This window comes from Emys orbicularis, chromosome 12 (assembly GCF_028017835.1).
Source record: "Emys orbicularis isolate rEmyOrb1 chromosome 12, rEmyOrb1.hap1, whole genome shotgun sequence".
NCBI classification, from domain to species: domain Eukaryota; kingdom Metazoa; phylum Chordata; order Testudines; family Emydidae; genus Emys; species Emys orbicularis.
In genome coordinates, this window is record NC_088694.1 from 15,479,567 (window position 1) to 15,496,770 (window position 17,204).

General features: G+C 42.7%; 1 protein-coding gene across 1 annotated transcript in view; it reads left to right on the top strand.

The window, feature by feature from the left end:
• NFATC2 (nuclear factor of activated T cells 2) overlaps window positions 1–14,604 on the top strand; it is a 102,914-nt gene extending 88,310 nt beyond the window's left edge. The window contains exon 10 of the mRNA XM_065414202.1: window positions 14,527–14,604. Within this exon, the coding sequence (XP_065270274.1) occupies window positions 14,527–14,570 (44 nt within the window). The 3' untranslated portion in view covers window positions 14,571–14,604. The remainder of the gene's footprint in view (window positions 1–14,526) is intronic.
• Window positions 14,605–17,204: the final 2,600 nt, after the last annotated feature.

Genomic DNA, 17,204 nt, shown 5'->3' on the forward strand with positions numbered 1-17,204 from the left:
TAAAAATCAGGGTATATGAGTTCAGCTACTAGATGGGGGAATCACAGAAGGAATGACGTCCTTGTCTAGTTTTAGGTTCCTATACCTACCTACTGGACAATGTGGAAAATCCCACCATATTTTCTATGGCCTGTGACGTCATTACTCCTTTACCTCTGGAAGCATAAAGCTATGCCATGGTACTTTGCCATTTCATTAATACTTCATAGTTGTATTATGACAGTACCCACATTATGCTGCCCTTTATAACTGTCCCTGCCCTTAAAAAAAAGTTTGGGCTGGGGTTGACAGTGGTTGTGGTTGGAAGTGTGTCCTCCACAAGATTTTACAAACTGGGCAGTGAGCACATCCTACCTAGAACTGCTTCACCTATCAATGTTTTTATTTTACCCTGAAAATGATAGTTACAAACAAGGTGGCATCCCCTGTGCTGGTCAGGGTCCCCTTTCTCATAGAATCTGGAGACAGAAAAGACCTTCTACACATCATCCAGTCCATCCTCTAGACTCTCATGTATGATTTTTTCCTTCAATACATTGTCTAGTATTTTGTCCAGTCTTGTTTTGAAGTCAGTTTTTGAAGGGAAAGAAGCAATGCAGACTAAGAGAGTCTTAACAGAATAATGTAGCAAGGCAGGACACAAGATTTCACAGGCTGTTGCTTTAAGTAGGGCCATTGGCTGCCTAGGATTTTGCAGCTGGAAGAGGAAAACAAAGCCCAGCAGATTTCCAAAATATCAACAGCTGGATGCAAATGACATTTCAAAATTAAAAAGAAAAAAGAACTCTCTCATGTTACTCCTTGACCCGCTTCTGATGCTGCCCCCAGACAGTGACAACCCCATTGTGCTGTACAAACACAGAATAGGAGACAGCCCTTGTCCCAAAGAATCTAACTAAAGCTAACTGGCAGCCATCAGCTCCCTTGCTGAGAGGCTGATCATTGAATTGGCCATGGAGACTGACCTATTCTCTCACTCCTGAAGCCAGGAGACTCGCAGTGCAATAGGGGGAAACAGGGCCGCCCAGAGGATTCAGGGGGCCTGGGGCAAAGTGGGGGAGCTGCGGCGCTTGTACTCACCTGGCGGCGGTCCGGGTCTTCGGCAGCGGGGGGCCCTTCAGTTGCTCCACGTCTTCAGCAGCACTGAAAGGCCGCCCGCCGCTGAAATGCCGCCGAAGACCCGGACCGCCGCCCCTGCCGCCGAAGGCCAGGGCTCGCGGGGCCTGGGGCAAATTGCCCCACTTGCCCCTCCCGGGTGGCCCTGGGGGGAAAGCCTTCATTGCTGTTGCCCACTCTTTGCACACTAAAGCTCCAGTTCAGCACAGCATTTATGCACATACTGAAAGCTGTTCTTCTTCATCAAAACACTTAAGCGTTTGCTTATCTTGAAGACAGCAGGACTTAAGCACACACTTAAGGGCTTTACTGAATAGGGATGAAGTGCTGAATCAGGGCCTTAGTAGAGACAGTCTCTAGCGGCATCAGTCTGGCACCTTTCCCAGGGCCGGTGCAAGGAAGTTTCACGCCCTAGGCGAAACTTCCACCTTGCGCCCCCCCCTCATCCAGCTAACCCCGCCCCCCCACAGCAGCTAAACCAGCCCCCCACCTGGGGAGCCCACCCCCCCCGCCCGGGGAGCCCCTCCCCTGCAGCAGCTAACCCCACCCAGGGAGACTCCCCATCCCCCGCGGCAGCTAACCCCGCCTGGGGAGACTCCCCCCCACCCCCCGCGGAAGCTAACCCCGCCTGGGGAGCCCGCCCCAGCTCACCTTGGCTCCGCCTCCTCCGCTGAGCATGCCAGCGCCGCTCTAATTCTCCTCCCCTCGCAGGCTTGCGGCGCCGATTGGAGGAGACTTGGAGCGGGGGCTGTGTGCTCAGTGGAGGAGATCTGGGGCAGGGAGCGGTTCCCCTGTGCGCCCTCCCCCCCGCCCGTTACTGCGGGCGGCCCTCCCCGCGCCTGCCCCAGCTCACCTCCACTCCACCTCCCTGCCTGAGCGGGCTTTTAGGTGCCCCCAACCACTAGGCGCCCTAGGCGGCCGCCTAGTTTGCCTAAATGGTTGCACCGGCCCTGACCTTTCCCCAGCAAAGAATCCCCTTCATTTTTATTCCTTGTAAATTAGCATTTTTGTCCCTCCTGAATCTTTTCTCTCCATGACTGGACACCTTCCTGTTTTCTTGCTGCTGGCCCTAATAAGCGATCACATGACCAGGCAGGTAATTCCATCCCAGAGGCTTGTTACTTCTGGCTGCAAATAGATGCCAGGAAAGCATGCTATACTGTAGAATACCATTCGAGCCTGCATCCAGCTGCTGACAAATGCCTAAGTGTGTGGTGCATTACACAGCCAAGTCACCTGCAATCACAGAAATTATAGGAGCATGGTAGTTAGAATTTACAGCTGTTCTTTTGATTCATTTTGGAGTTCTTCCCCAGACAGCTGGCTTCGTGTCCTTCCCCTCTGCACTTAGCACTGGGCTATGCACACCGGTAGTAGTCACCTATCAGACCAGTTTTCATGGCCCAAGTCCTCAAGGACAAACTGACATGTTCAGGCCATGCCTTGTCCCATCACAAAGCAGCACTGCTCCGTTATGAGGACTGCATTATCACGACACAATGCAGCAACATTACATCAATAGCCTTCAGCAAGATGATGTTGCATTGAAACCATAAGGAGGCAACATCACCTCACGACTAATTAGCCAGGTCTGTGTACCTGCACTTATTGCCAACCCTTCACACCTCTGTTTATCCACTGTTTGTAATGACTCTTAGAGTAGTAATACACAACTAGTGTTGTTGTGTATTGAGTGATGTGTTTGTCTGATTATACAGAGCAAGAGAGAGAGTATGAGCCAGACTTTGAAAAACTTTGAGGGCCTGATCCAGATAAGTGCCCATCACCCATTAGGAGTTGAAATGACTTAGGCACCTAACTCCCTTTGATTTCTGGGCATGTCATTGATTTCAATGGGAGTTAGGTGCCAAAATACTTTTGAGGATCTGGTCCTTAGTACCTGGCAGACGGCACTCAGCAACTTGCAGTATCATACCCCATAGATGCTAATTTGTGCTTCTTATTTGTGTTCACAATTACTACAATAGCATGTGCAAACTAGGTGATTGGAAATAACTATATTTGTATATGCAGTCGCCTGATTTTCTCATACAGCTGTGGACTGGGTGCACATATTAAGCATGAAATTGCATAGCTAGAATTTTTGCAAAATCTGTCCCAATGTGCACAATGGATATTTGTTTACAAAAGAACTCGGAAGTTGGGAAATCCTAATTGGTGACTAATATTGGTTATGGTGGGGTGGGGGGGGGAAGCTACATGCTTCTGAGCCTCGGAGTATCAATTTATATGAACAGAAACAAGATTCCTTTACAAACACAAAACATTTATTAAATGGGTTCATTTATTTATTTAGTCATTGCGAAAAAGCTGAAGATCCAAAATGTTACTAATGTGTTGTTGAAGTGGGTGTATTTGTTTCTTGAGTATTTACACCAGGAAGAACTTTAGACTTGTTGGTTTGGAAAGGAATCTTGCTGTCCCCATAAGGGCACTTTGAAAGGGCAATGGTGACTTTGGTACGGTCTCAGGATTCACTATGAACATTTTTTATAGTTCTGTCTTCAGTTAGTTCCCCACTCCACAAAACAAACATTATTCCCATCTAACCTGCCTTCCCTGCAGAAGCACAGTCGACTGGAACAAATTATTAAACAATCAATTTGTAAGCACCTACAGGATAATAGGGTGATAAGTAATACCCAGCATGGATTTGTCAAGAACAAATCTTGCCAAACCAACCTAATTGCCTTCTTTGACAGGGTTACTGGCCTAGTGGATAGAGGGGAAGCAGTAGACGTGACTTATCTTGATTTTAGTAAAGCTTTTGTCATTGGCCCACATGACATTCTCATAAGCAAACTAGGGAAATGTGGTCTACATGGAATTACTGTAAAGTAGGTGCACAACTGGTTGAAAAACCATACTCAAAGAATAGTTATTAATGGTTCCCCGTCAAAGTGGGAGGTCACATCTAGTTGAGTACCATAGGAGTTTGTCCTGGGTTTGGTACAATTCAGTACTTTCCTCAGTGCCTTGAATAATGGAGTGGAGAGAATGCTTATAAACAGGGACATCATTTTAGAAAAATTGTGGGGGAAGGCCAAGTTGTGAGCATTTAGAACATTACATGTGATTATATTTTATCTTGCAAATTCTGGAGGTGGGGGAAGAGGACAAAAAGTGGAGCCTATAGACCTATGAAAAGTGGGGAGGGGACAAACCAAGGTTGGGAGGAACTGCCCTCCCCCCCCCTTTGCCCATAGTAAATGATGATCCTGCTTATAAAATCTGAGGATGACAGCAAGATGGGAGAGGTTGCAAGTACTTTGAAGGACAAGATTAGAATTCAAAATGACCTTGACAAATTAGAGAATTGGTCTGAAATCAACAAGATGAAATTCAATAAAGATATGTGCACAGTGCTTCACTTAGGAAGGAAAAATTAACTGCACCAATACAAAAAGGGGAATAAGTGCTAGGTAGGAGTACTGCATAAAAGGATCTGGGATTATAGTGGATCACAAATTGAATATGAGCCAACAATGTGTGCAGTTGAAAAAAAAGGATAATATCTTTCTAGAGTGTATTAACAGTAGTCTTGTATTTATGGCATGGCAGGTAATTGTTCCATTCTACTCAGCACAGTTGAAGCCTGAGCTGGAGTACGGTATCTCATTTTGGGCACCTTTACTTTAAGAAAGATGTGGACAAATTGTTGAGAGTCCAGAGGAGAGGGAACAAAAATGATAAGCGGTTTAGAAAATCCAACCTATGAGGAAAGGTTAAAAAACTGGATATGTTTAGTCTTGAGAAAAGAAGCATGAGGGGGGAACCTGATAACAGACCGGGAATTCCCCATCATTGGAGGTTTTTAAGAACACGTTGGACAAACATCGGTCAAGGCATACTTGGTCCTGCATCAGCATGGGAGGATGGGCTAGATGACCTTTTGGGTCCCTTCCAGCCCTACACCTTTCTGATTCTATGACTATACATATAATAGACAATTGTCTTTGGATGTACTCCATTTTCCAGTGAGGTCACGCCAGACATTACCAACTGCTTTGATGTGAGAGAGGAGGGTCTTGTATTACTATAGAGTTCCAAAACCTGTCCTGGTTGGGTTGGAACTCACCCAGAATCATAGCCATGGATGGGCAATATGCTTGTAAAAACAAACATAAATTTGAATATATTCAATACAAGTTACAAATGCAGGGTCATAGGCTGGCCATGTATGCAAGTGCATAGAGCTGTAGATTGTCATACAGTTGACAATTACTGGACGCTTCTTAAATCATGCCCCTGAGATTCTATGATGAATACAGCTTTATTGGTCTTGCCTGTACACATGCGTATACACATAGCACAAAGTCTTGTATAGTTGTACAATTTGGAATGGCTCATTAAAACCTGAGACAGATTCTCTGGGGCAGTCTCTTCTATAGTTGTTCCAAAGTCTTGACCAAGAATCTGGAGGGGGTGTCCCCAAAGCATTGAGTCCAGATTTTTAAAATAGTCTCAGGGCCCATTGGTTTAAATTATTGCTACTATTATGAGGTTGGGAATTACCCAACCTTATAAATCTTGAGCCTGCCTTCCCCTTACCAAAAATAAAATGATCTGTCTGCTACTGTACAATGAAGAGTTCAATGTAGTTTCTGGTAATTGGCACCTTTTTTTCTTACTTAAAACAAAAGTTTTCTCACTAGCACAATTTACTCATACTGAAAGTTTTGACTCTTTGAATGATGGATGTAAATTTTTCTTATCATCTCAGACTTTTTGCTGGTAAAAGGTTTCAGACCTTATTTAGATGAGATGCAAATACAGATGTAGTGCTGGTTTCCTGTAGTCTTTAGTTTTTTTCTTGTAATTACAGTGTAGTTGGATGGGTTTTAGCAAGCTTCTACAATAAATACATCCTCTGGGCATGTCGTATATTATAATACCTGCACATGCACTGTACATGGTATCTTACAACAAGGTTCTATTATGGATCATAACTCTCTTCCTAATATTAGTAGCCTAAAGCTCAAAATGTTCATCTTTTGGAGGGGGTGGGGTTGTAATGGGAGTGGGATATATACACAAGAACAGATTTCATACAGTTTAAGGCTGAGATTTTCAAGGGATGGCTAAGGAAGTTAAGTGCCTAACTTCCACTGATTTTCAGGGAGAGCCGAATGCCTAATTCCCTTAAACCCTTTGAAAACCCCAGCCCGTGGTGTGCAATTGTACGAGCAAAATGCATACCTCATTTAAAAAAAAAATCTATCACTAAGTTTGCTTGTGAAAACTGAAAAATGACATGCAGAAAGCTAATTGTCTGCCTATTTTGTATGAAGATTTGGCCCATAATGTTTACATGCTCCTTATGTGCAAGGGGGCAGTTCATCGAACTGTGACACCAAAGAATCAGCATCAAGCTTTACTGCAGATATGCTCTTGAAGAACGTTGGTTTGCCATCACAGGGTCAGGTTCTGTGAGAAGCCCCACTGATTTCAGTATGGCTTCTTACAGAATAAAGGATAACTCAGCACGAGTAAGGGTGGCAGAATGTGGCCCAGTAAGTAGTTATATGACTAAGTGGAAATCACCAGAAATGCTTTGGTGCTTTGGGGCCGCGGGGGCCAGGACAGATTAGGTTATTGCCTGTACATCTATTTTAAAAAAACTGTCTAAAAATAATTGTTTTGTTTCCCAGCCAATGAAATATATGTTCTAATATTTGTTTGTAGCAGAAAAGTTAATAAGTAACAGCACTTAGAAGAAATAAGTAGTGGATTCTTATTTCTTACCAAAAAGAACAGGAGTACTTGTGGCACCTTAGAGACTAACAAATTTATTTGAGCATAGGCTTTCATTGACTACAGCCCACTTCATCGGATGCATAGAATGGAACATACAGAAAGAAGATATTTCTACATACAGAAAAAATGAAAAGGTGGAAGTAGCCACACCAACTGTAAGAGGCCAATCAATTGAGATGAGCTATCATCAGCAGGAAAAAAAAAAAGAAAACCTTTGAAGTGATAATCGAGATGACCCATAGAAGGTGTGAAGATACTTAACATGGGGAAATAGATTCAATTAGTGCAATGACCCAACCATTCCCAGTCTCTGTTCAAACCTAAGTTAATTGTATCTAATTTGCATATTAATTCAAGTTCAGCAGTCTCTCTTTGGAGTCTGTTTTTGAAGTTTTTTTGTTGCAAAATTGCCACCTTCAAGTCTGTCACTGAGTGGTTAGAGAGGTTGAAGTGTTCTCCCACTGGTTTTTGAATGTTATGATTCCTGATGTCAGATTTGTGTCCATTTATTCTTTTGCGTAGAGACTGTCCGGTTTGGCCAATGTATATGGCAGAGGGGCATTGCTGGCACATGATGGCATATATCACGTTGGTAGATGTGCAGGTAGATGGCGTGGCTGATGTGATTAGGTCCTATGATGGTGTCACTTGAATAGATATGTGGACAGAGTTGGCACCGGGTTTTGTTGCAGGGTTTAGTTCCTGGGTTGGTGTTTTTGTTGTGTGGTGTGTAGTTGCTGGTGAGTATTTGCTTCAGATTGCAGCCCCCCTCTGTTAGCGAGGACTGCCCTGTCTCCCAAGGTCTGTGAGAGTTAGAGATCGTCCTTCAGGATAGGTTGTAGATCCTTGATGATGCGCTGGAGAGGTTTTAGTTGGGGGCTGAAGGTGACAGCTAGTGGTGTTCTGTTATTTTCTTTGTTGGGCCTGTCCTGTAGTAGGTGACTTCTGGGTACTCTTCTGGCTCTGTCAATCTGTTTTTTCACTTCAGCAGGTGGGTATTGTAGTTTTAAGAATGCTTGATAGAAATCTTGTGGGTGTTTGTCTCTGTCTGAGGGATTGGAGCAAATGCGGTTGTATCTTAGAGCTTGGCTGTAGACAATGGATCGTGTGGTATGTCCTGGATGGAAGCTGGAGGCATGTAGTTAAGTATAGCGGTCAGTAGGTTTCCGGTATAGGGTGGTGTTTATGTGACCATCGCTTATTAGCACAGTAGTGTCTCGGAAATGGACCGCTTGTGTGGATTGGTCTAGGCTGAGGTTGATGGTGGGATGGAAATTGTTGAAATCATGGTAGAATTCCTCAAGGGCTTCTTTTCCATGGGTCCAGATGATGAAGATGTCATCAATGTAGCGCAAATAGAGTAGGGGCGTTAGGGGACGAGAGCTAAGGAAACGTTGTTCTAAGTCAGCCATAAAAATGTTGGCATACTGTGGGGCCATGCGGGTACCCATAGCAGTGCCACTGACTTGAAGGTATATATTGTCCCCAAATGTGAAATAGTTGTGGGTGAGGACAAAGTCACAAAGTTCAGCCACCAGGTTTGCCGTGATATTATCGGGGATACTATTCCTGATGGCTTGTAGTCCATCTTTGTGTGGAATGTTGGTATAGAGGGCTTCTACATCCACAGTGGCCAGGATGGTGTTTTCTGGAAGATCACCGATGGATTGTAGTTTCCTCAGGAAGTCAGTGGTGTCTCGAAGATAGCTGGGAGTGCTGGTAGCGTAGGGCCTGAGGAGAGAGTCCACATAGCCAGACAATCCTGCTGTTAGGGTGCCAGTGCTTGAGATGATGGGGCGTCCAGGATTTCCAGGTTTATGGATCTTGGATAGCAAATAGAATACCCCTGGTCAGGGTTCTAGGCATGTGTCTGTACAGATCTGTTCCTGTGCTTTTTCAGGGAGTTTCTTGAGCAGATGGTGTAGTTTCTTTTGGTAATCATCAGTGGGATCAGAGGATAATGGCCTGTAGAATGTGGAGTTAGAGAGTTGACTAGCAGCCTCTTGTTCATATTCCAACTTATTCATGATGACGACAGCACCTCCTTTAACAGCCATTTTGATTATGATGTCAGAGTTGTTCCTGAGGCTGTTGATGGCGTTGTGTTCAGCACGGCTGAGGTTATGGGGCAAGTGATGCTGCTTTTCCACAATTTCAGCCCGTGCACGTCGACGGAAGCAATCTATGTAGAAGTCCAGTCTGTTGTTTCGACCTTCAGGAGGAGTCCACGCAAAATCCTTCTTTTTGTAGTATTGGTAGGAAGGATTCTGTGGGTTAGTATGTTGTTCAGAGGTGTGTTGGAAGTATTCTTTGAGTCGGAGATGGCGAAAGTAGGATTCTAGGTCACTGCAGAACTGTAGCATGTTCGTGGGCCTGGAGGGACAAAAGGAGAGGCCCCGAGATACCTGAAACCTGTTATTTCTTACCGTTAGTCATGAACATGCAGTAGCTACCTTTTTTTATTCCTATGCCATAATTATTTTCAATCAAAAGTGCCCTTTTCCCAGTCCATTCTTCCTTCTCGTTTTTAAAATGCTTCATTAAATGGCTACTATTACCTCCTCCAGATAGATTAAGTCTAGGACTGTATGAATCTGCAGAATGACAAGTAAATATAGTACAGGTAGTTTAGTATGTGTGCTTTTCCTGCCAGTTCTTGCTATTTTAGAGGCATTGTGGTAACTACTGGACTTGCCTTAGCACTTAAGACAAGAGGTGTACATTACAGTAGCAAAAATTTATCACTAAATCCATTTTGTTTTTGCTGTTTTGAATTTAAAAGTAAGATTTGTTAATAGCGAACAGCACAGCTTATCTCAGCATTTATTTAACAAGCTGATAGGGCTCAGAGTATCCACAAGTGTAAGCATGATTCACCACTGCATTACTCCAGTTTACACCAGTGCAATGGGGTTACATCAGCCTAAAATAGGAGTGACCAAGTGGAGACTCCTGTCCTGTGTTTTATGTCCCTTCTTTGGCTTCAGTCCGTTTGCTGAAACACTTCTGTATTGCTTTAACCATCCATTCTGGTTAAGGAAATCAACTCCCTCTCCCACTTCTGTATAAGTTTGTACATATTTATTCAATGAGCAAGTGTACTACTTGGAATTTTTCACTTGATCTCATCACATGTTAACTAAAACTAAACTCCATTTGCATGACTCAAACACATTTCCTTCTCTCGCAATTTCAGCTAAAACACTCTGGCATCAAACAATTGCACAATGAAAGTCATATCTAAATATATGCAAACAGAAATAAAGTTTTTTTTAAACTTTGCTATTAGCTAATACAAATCAAATCCACAAAGAGGTGCTGGACTTCCACATCACACCAAATCCAATTCAGGTTTCCACTGGCAATATATATTTTTTGAAGTGACAATTTACACTTCCAGAACTCCCACATGATGATTTCAAATCCCTTTCCAGTCCATCATGTAGGTCTTCCTAACTTATATAAAGATTGAACAGACAAACAATCAAGCATTATAAATGGAATATTTATGCTTCTCATTCTTTGCATGATGTCTAGAGGTTTGATGTGATTAAGGAGTCTTGCTCCTTAATTATATAGGGCCTGATTGTGGTATAGAGCCTTACTCACACTGATTAGTACCTCACTCCACTGACTCGTGGATTGGAACACCAATGATGGTATTTGGTACCATACTGAACTTCTGTGTACAGGCTTGAGTACATGCAGTGCTGTAGACCACTCAGAAGAAGGGTGTTAGGAAAGACCTGTCGAGTTGCATATTCCCTGTGACTGGCATGGCATGCTGATCCACCCCATCCCTTGATAATTGGGAGTCATAAATTCAGCCCCCATATGATAGTTTTCTGGACATTAGAGGGGTAGAGCCTCCAGATCAGCTCAAGATACCTCCAGCAACAATATGTTAATACCTAATGGCTTGTAGGAAAGGAGGGAAAGTACATGAAAGTTTTGCATGAAAGTGCACTTTCTTGATTTCCAGCTGACGCAAATTCTTCCTCCAGCTCAATGTGTAGGCAGAGTTTGTGCCTATCTTAGAATCTTCTGATGAGAAACCAATGATAAAATACTGTAATCCATCAAGCAAACAGGAAATCACACTTCTGAAGCAAAAATTGCTTTGCAATTGCAAATCAACAAACCTTCCCTTGCTGAGAAAAGTTAAGTGACAAGTTAATGTGTGCGTTCCCAGTTCATGGAGAAGCAATCTAGAATCCTTAATTCACTGACATCCAGTGGTCTTAAAAAGGGAAAACATTTCAATAACTGAAACCACCACAGATAACCCTTTATTATCATTTAAAACTCTTAACATCTCACTCTCCATAATGTGCTATCTTTGTGTGCTAACCATAATGTGCTATCATATTTGCTATCTTTTCCCAGTGGAGACTTCGGGCTTTATAAATAACACCTCTCCCCTATTTGCTGTTTGTACTTGAGATTTCAGTCCTCTTATTGTGGGATCTTAATAAACTGGTTTCCACAGAATTAAATAACCAGTTTAACTGTGTGAAAGCCCTCTGGCCACAAAAGTATAATGACTTAACCGGTCACTTACAAACTCAGGTGTGACTTATTACTGATTTACAAGGCTGTAATTATTTGCTTGACGTGAAGTATGGCAAAACAGTAAAGGAACCCAACAACTATGCACACAGTTATAGGAATGGAGTCTGGGGCCAATGCAAATTTCAAATTAGTTACGCTCTGGCAAACAGCTCCATTTTTTCTCTCTGTATACATTCATTTTTTCCTTACTTCATTGAGAAGAAAATGTCTTTAAGGACCACTTTCCTGGCTCAGACTGTTTGCTGTTTATGGTAGTATTCTGCATTTCTGGGTAGTAACTTTTGTCTGAGGATCTCAAAGATGAGTAAATGCAGAGACAGAGCTGTTAAGGTCCAAGTTTTCAGACATGTTATCTAATCTGAGTTGCCTCAATTTTTGGATGTCCAAACTGAAACATCTAAGGCCTGATTCTCAGAGGTACTGAGCACTAATACACCTCTACCCCGATATAACGCTGTCCTCGGGAGCCAAAAAATCTTACTGCGTTATAGGTGAAACCGCGTTATATCGAACTTGCTTTGATCCACCGGAGTGCGCAGCCCCGCCCCCCCGGAGCGCTGCTTTACCACGTTATATCCAAATTCATGTTATATCAGGTCACGTTATATCGGGGTAGAGGTGTAACTTGATTGAAGTTTATGCAAACTGCCCTGAGTACTTCAAGGTGGACATCTAAAGACTTAGACACTTAGGGCCAAATTCTCAAATGTATATTTAGGTGCTTAAAGATGCAGAGAGGTGGCTCCAGGAGTTAGGCATCTAACCTGCTTAGGCAATTCTGAAAACCCAATTAGGTACTGGTCTGCATCTTTAGGCACCTCAGTACCTTTGAAAATGAGACTCTTAGTGGACACTTTGGAGAATGTTGGCCTCTGTGACTGGGCCAAAGCTACATGACAAGTTAGTGGCAAAGCTGAGAACCAAGCGTAGGCGTGCTAGCAGCTAGTCTTGTGTTCTAACCACGAGATAACACTTTTTAGTGACACATTTAAAGGTGAATTTTTATAAAAGAGTTGAGGCCCAACCAGGGCCGCCGAGAGTGGGTTCGGGCCCTAGTGAAAAAAAATTTTCGGGCCCCACCAGCAAAGGCGGACCAGCTAAACAGGGCTGATGGGGAGGGGGGAGCCGGGGAAGCCGGGCCCCGGTAATTTGTACCGGCTTTCCCCCCCCTCTCGTTGGCCCTGGGCCCAACTTCCTTGTCAGGAGGGACATTGACAATAATAGAAATATGCAAAATCCACTCTGGATTTCTAGGATCATAATAATCAGTGATGTGAGCAAATTACTGAGCTGTCTAGAATTTTCCCTCAATACTTGTGATGCATTCTGCACACAGGAGATTTTGGGTTTGAAAGGAACAGACACATATTGTATTTTGTCACTCTTCGCTCACAGACCTGCCTAGCTTCCTGTTAAGAATTCTGGGTACAGTAGCACAATAGCCATTTTCTCTTCTTTGTTCCTTACTTTGCAAGTAGCCCTATTGAAGTATGACAACTAGAGGGTATTCAGAACATCCTGGACCAAATCCAGGTCCCCTGAACTCGATGGGAGTTTTGATATAAATCTAGGTGGAGCCAGGCTCTAGCCACAAGTGCAAATATTACTTCATTGCAGCGCAATGTATTTAGATTCTGTTTTGCATCTGCTTTCTAGATCATATGTGAGATTCCTGGAAAGATCTTGTTGGTTGGATGGGTTTTGAGTCCATTTAAACAGGGATCAAGATTGGGTATGGGGACAGAATTACCATTTACTTTTACATATCTAACTTGTTTCAAGAGTTTGCTCAATTAAATGACATTAACAACCTAGCCGGTTATGTGAGGGATGGTGGGAGAGTGAGGAAACACACAGCTAATGGAGAGGAGAAGGAGGAATGGGTCCCGGAGGGGTTCAAGTCTGTTATTTAAATCAGGGAGTGGAATTTTGTAACAGATGAATATATTAGGAGTCATTCAATGAGTATGAGCTGAGTACCTCTTTCTAGATCCCAGAATGTATCTTTCATTCTGTTGTTTACAAAACTAAGAAGTCCCCCTGTATTTTTTACCAGTGTAGCTTGCTGCAGCTTGGCTTCTTCCTCCTGATATATCTGAGTCTGTACTGTAGGAAGTTGATGTGCTCACATGTTCAAAGGCTAGTTTTCCAAGATAGAGGGTATAACGTATTTCATGTACTGAATGGTAGGATCAAGCACATAATATGTGGCTGCACCATCTTAGGGAGCCAAGTAAAACATTTCTCTTCTGTATATAGCCAACTGAAATCTAACTGCAAAGACATTTCTGAATCTCAAAATTAGATTATTCTTGAAAGAGCATTTTTATTCCTGTAATACTGTGATGATTTTTTTAAATCTCTGCACTGTGTTTAAATAGGAGCCAAAGGCTTTCACAATGAATTTAAAGGAAATCTAAAGATATCTGACAGATAAAAAGAAACTGACTATAAAGTATGGCCATTTTATGAGAAAAAAGTTTCATCTCCTTTGTGGTTGAAGCAAAACTGTAACTTTCAGAATTTCTTTGCACATAACTTTCCTGTTCTTCATAGAAAATGCAAAAATCTAATGCATTTACATGGCCATCGGGTAATCTAAAAGAGGCTGAGATTAGATTTGGCATATTTGTATCATGTTTCATTTGGGCCACTAAGACGATAATTATATGGAATTACTGTAAAAGGCAGTGACTAGCCTTTGACCTGGCTTATAAGACACATGAACCTCCTGTGCCTCAGAAATCTCAGATCAAATTATTGGCACATCTCGTACAGTTTGAATCAAGGTAATTTATCAGGATAATTTTTGATATTCATTTTTAGATAATAATATCAGTTAGGAAATGCAAAAAACCCCAGTAAAATAGAGTACTGGATCTGAGCCAATAAAAGGTCAGCGGTTAAGTTCTGCCTTGTGTATTGTGTATGCCGAAATGTCCGTTTAATAAACTAAGACACACAATGAAAGAGTAGCCGATAACTGTAACATTTGGCCTTATGAAATAGGCTGAAGGTTACAATTTTTTTCTCAAAAATGGTTTTGCAAATCTTTTTCAGAGCTGATAGATACACACCTTAGCTGGATACAAAACATTATATGAAACAGAATGACTGTGATCTTTGATCCAAGCAATCAAAGTAAAAGGTAATTGATATTTTTCTGCCTTTTCTCCAGCTGTGTGTTTTCTTAACCTTATACTTATTTTAAAACAAAATTAAAAATCCTGCCACTTTTAATTTGGCTTAAAAGCTTTTAAATCTTTTTTTTTTAATTCCTCTTGCTTCCATTTTATATACCTTGTAGATTTCCTGAAATATCTGGGGCTTGGTGGGCAGGGAAAAGGCATTGGATTGTGCATGCTCTGTGTATAAGAATATTGACATTTACATGTGGTGCCTACCTTATGTCATTAGAACCCGCAGTTCGCCTGGGTGTATCAAACTGTGTTCCTAGCAAACACGTCATTCTACAACTGTGAGGAAAGATCGTCCTCTCCACTCCTCACTGTGGGTCTCTTATATGCAGTCAGTTCTTTAATGCATATTCTGCACTTGTTTCACATGCAGAACCCCTGGCAATGTCCATGAATAAGCAGGATTTCTGAACTGCAGCACAGAGAAGAGAGGGGAATTTATCCTGCAACGCAGATTAGTTTAATCTCCTTTAGTGAGAATTTTGGGCCAGATCCTGCAAACTTCACTGTCACAGGACTCCACCTGGGCAAGAGAGTCTTCTCACTTGCCCTGGTTTTATGGTGGCATGGCTGCAATGACGTGACTAAGAATTACTTCTGATTTATGCAGCCACAAGGACCTGACTCAATGCCCACCACGGCCAGTGAGAGTATTTTCTTTGATTTCAATGATCATTGGGTAGGGTCCTAAGTGAGAAGAGAATCAAGCTCACTTTAAGTGGCATCACATCCACTTAAATCAAGTCTGACTTTGGCCCACTGATTAGAATGGAGCATTGCTTGATTGAGAACTCCATGACCCCCTTTTCTTTTTTTTTTATCTTTCCTTGGATATTTCATTTGGCTCAAGCTTTTAAATTTATTTGTCAAGACGGGGTTTGATTTTTTTTAAATGCATTTATTTATTAAAACTGTGACTTTATCATGTGCATGTAAACTTGGGATCTTGCATCGTCAGCCTATGACGTTAGTAATAACAGTCCTTTTACTGTGAGGATGTTAACCAGCAAAAATACAAAAGCAGTCCTTGTGCTGTTGCTGGTTAACATCCTCAGAGTAAAAGTGCTAGCAAGAATCCTTTAAGGCTTCTACTCTTTTTAAGTGGCTAGACTTGAATGTATACATGGGTACTACAATTCCCACTAACTTCCCTGTTGCAATGGGGTAGGCAGGTTGTTTTCTAAAATTAATCCTCCCCCCCCCTTCTTTTTTTAGGGATTTATTATTCATCTGTAAAAAGTTGCTCTGAGCAGAAGCCTGGCACACAAGAGTTTTGCAAATCAGAGTTTTGACCCTGTTTTCTTTTGCAATAATACAGATTTAAACTGAAAAGTCAAAGGGACATTCAATTCTGGACCCTTTTTCTAGTGGTGTAGCTATCTGTAATTTAAACCCCTCCACAATGACTCCAGTGGACCTATTCCAGGTTACACCAGCTGAGGATCTACCCCCTTGTGTAATGTGGACGTGGCCCTTTGTAAAGCAACATAGACACCTGAACTGAGGGTTGAAAGAATTCAGATCTTTCATATGGATTTCGACTCTTAGGGTTTTATCTGTCTAGGCTCATTAAGGCCACAGTAAAATAGCTCGTCACAAGCATTAATGAATTTATCCTCACACACTCCCGTGAGGCAGGTGAACGTTATTATCCTTATTGAGCAGATGGGGAGCTGAGGCACAGAGAGTTTAAGTGACTTGCCCAAGGTCATGCAGGAAGTCTGTGGTGAGCTGCCAACAGCACCCAGGTCTTGTGAGACCCAGTCTAGATCTCCCAACTACAAGCCCTTCCTATGGATCCATAATGTCAAAATCAGAGAAGATAGAATCCAGCCCCTTGCACAGAGACCAAATAAACAAGCTTGTGCAGGGAAACATAGAATAGCAGGGCTGGAAGGGACTTCAGGAGGTCATCTAGTCCAACCCCCTGCTCAAAGCAGGACCAAGCCCCAGACAGATTTTTGACCCAGATCCCTAAATAGCCCCCTTAAGCATTGAACTCACAACCCTGGGTTTAGTAGGCCAATGCTCAAACCACTGAGCTATCCCTCCTCCTCACGTGAAAGGGGTAGAATCCATTCCTCAAGAAAGGCACCAGCCACCACTGTGGCCATAGCACAGTCCCTTAACGTAGGTGTTTGTGACCACTGAATAGGTGCTGTTGCCACTATAGTCCCAACACCTCTCCATACTGACGTATGTGGGCGGGGCAGATGATTTGACATCCCTGTGTGTGCCAGTCCGCTCACCCCCCCACACAACAGGACTACCTGTTTCACTGGGCTGGTGAATGCGGGAGTGTTGAGAGGGGATGGGGGGAGTGGCTTGGTTGCTATTAAAAATTAAAAATATGATTTAAAAAAAATCAAAGGCCAAATTCTCAAAGGGCTTGTAATGGCTTTTTTTTTTTTTTTGCATGTGCAGTTTCTATCTATAGTGAATCATGCACGTGCAAATCAGAGTTCTTGTGCCTGTAATAATCCAAGGTATATGCTCAAGCAGGTCACTGAAGACGCCAGCACTTCAATTCATGCCCATAAT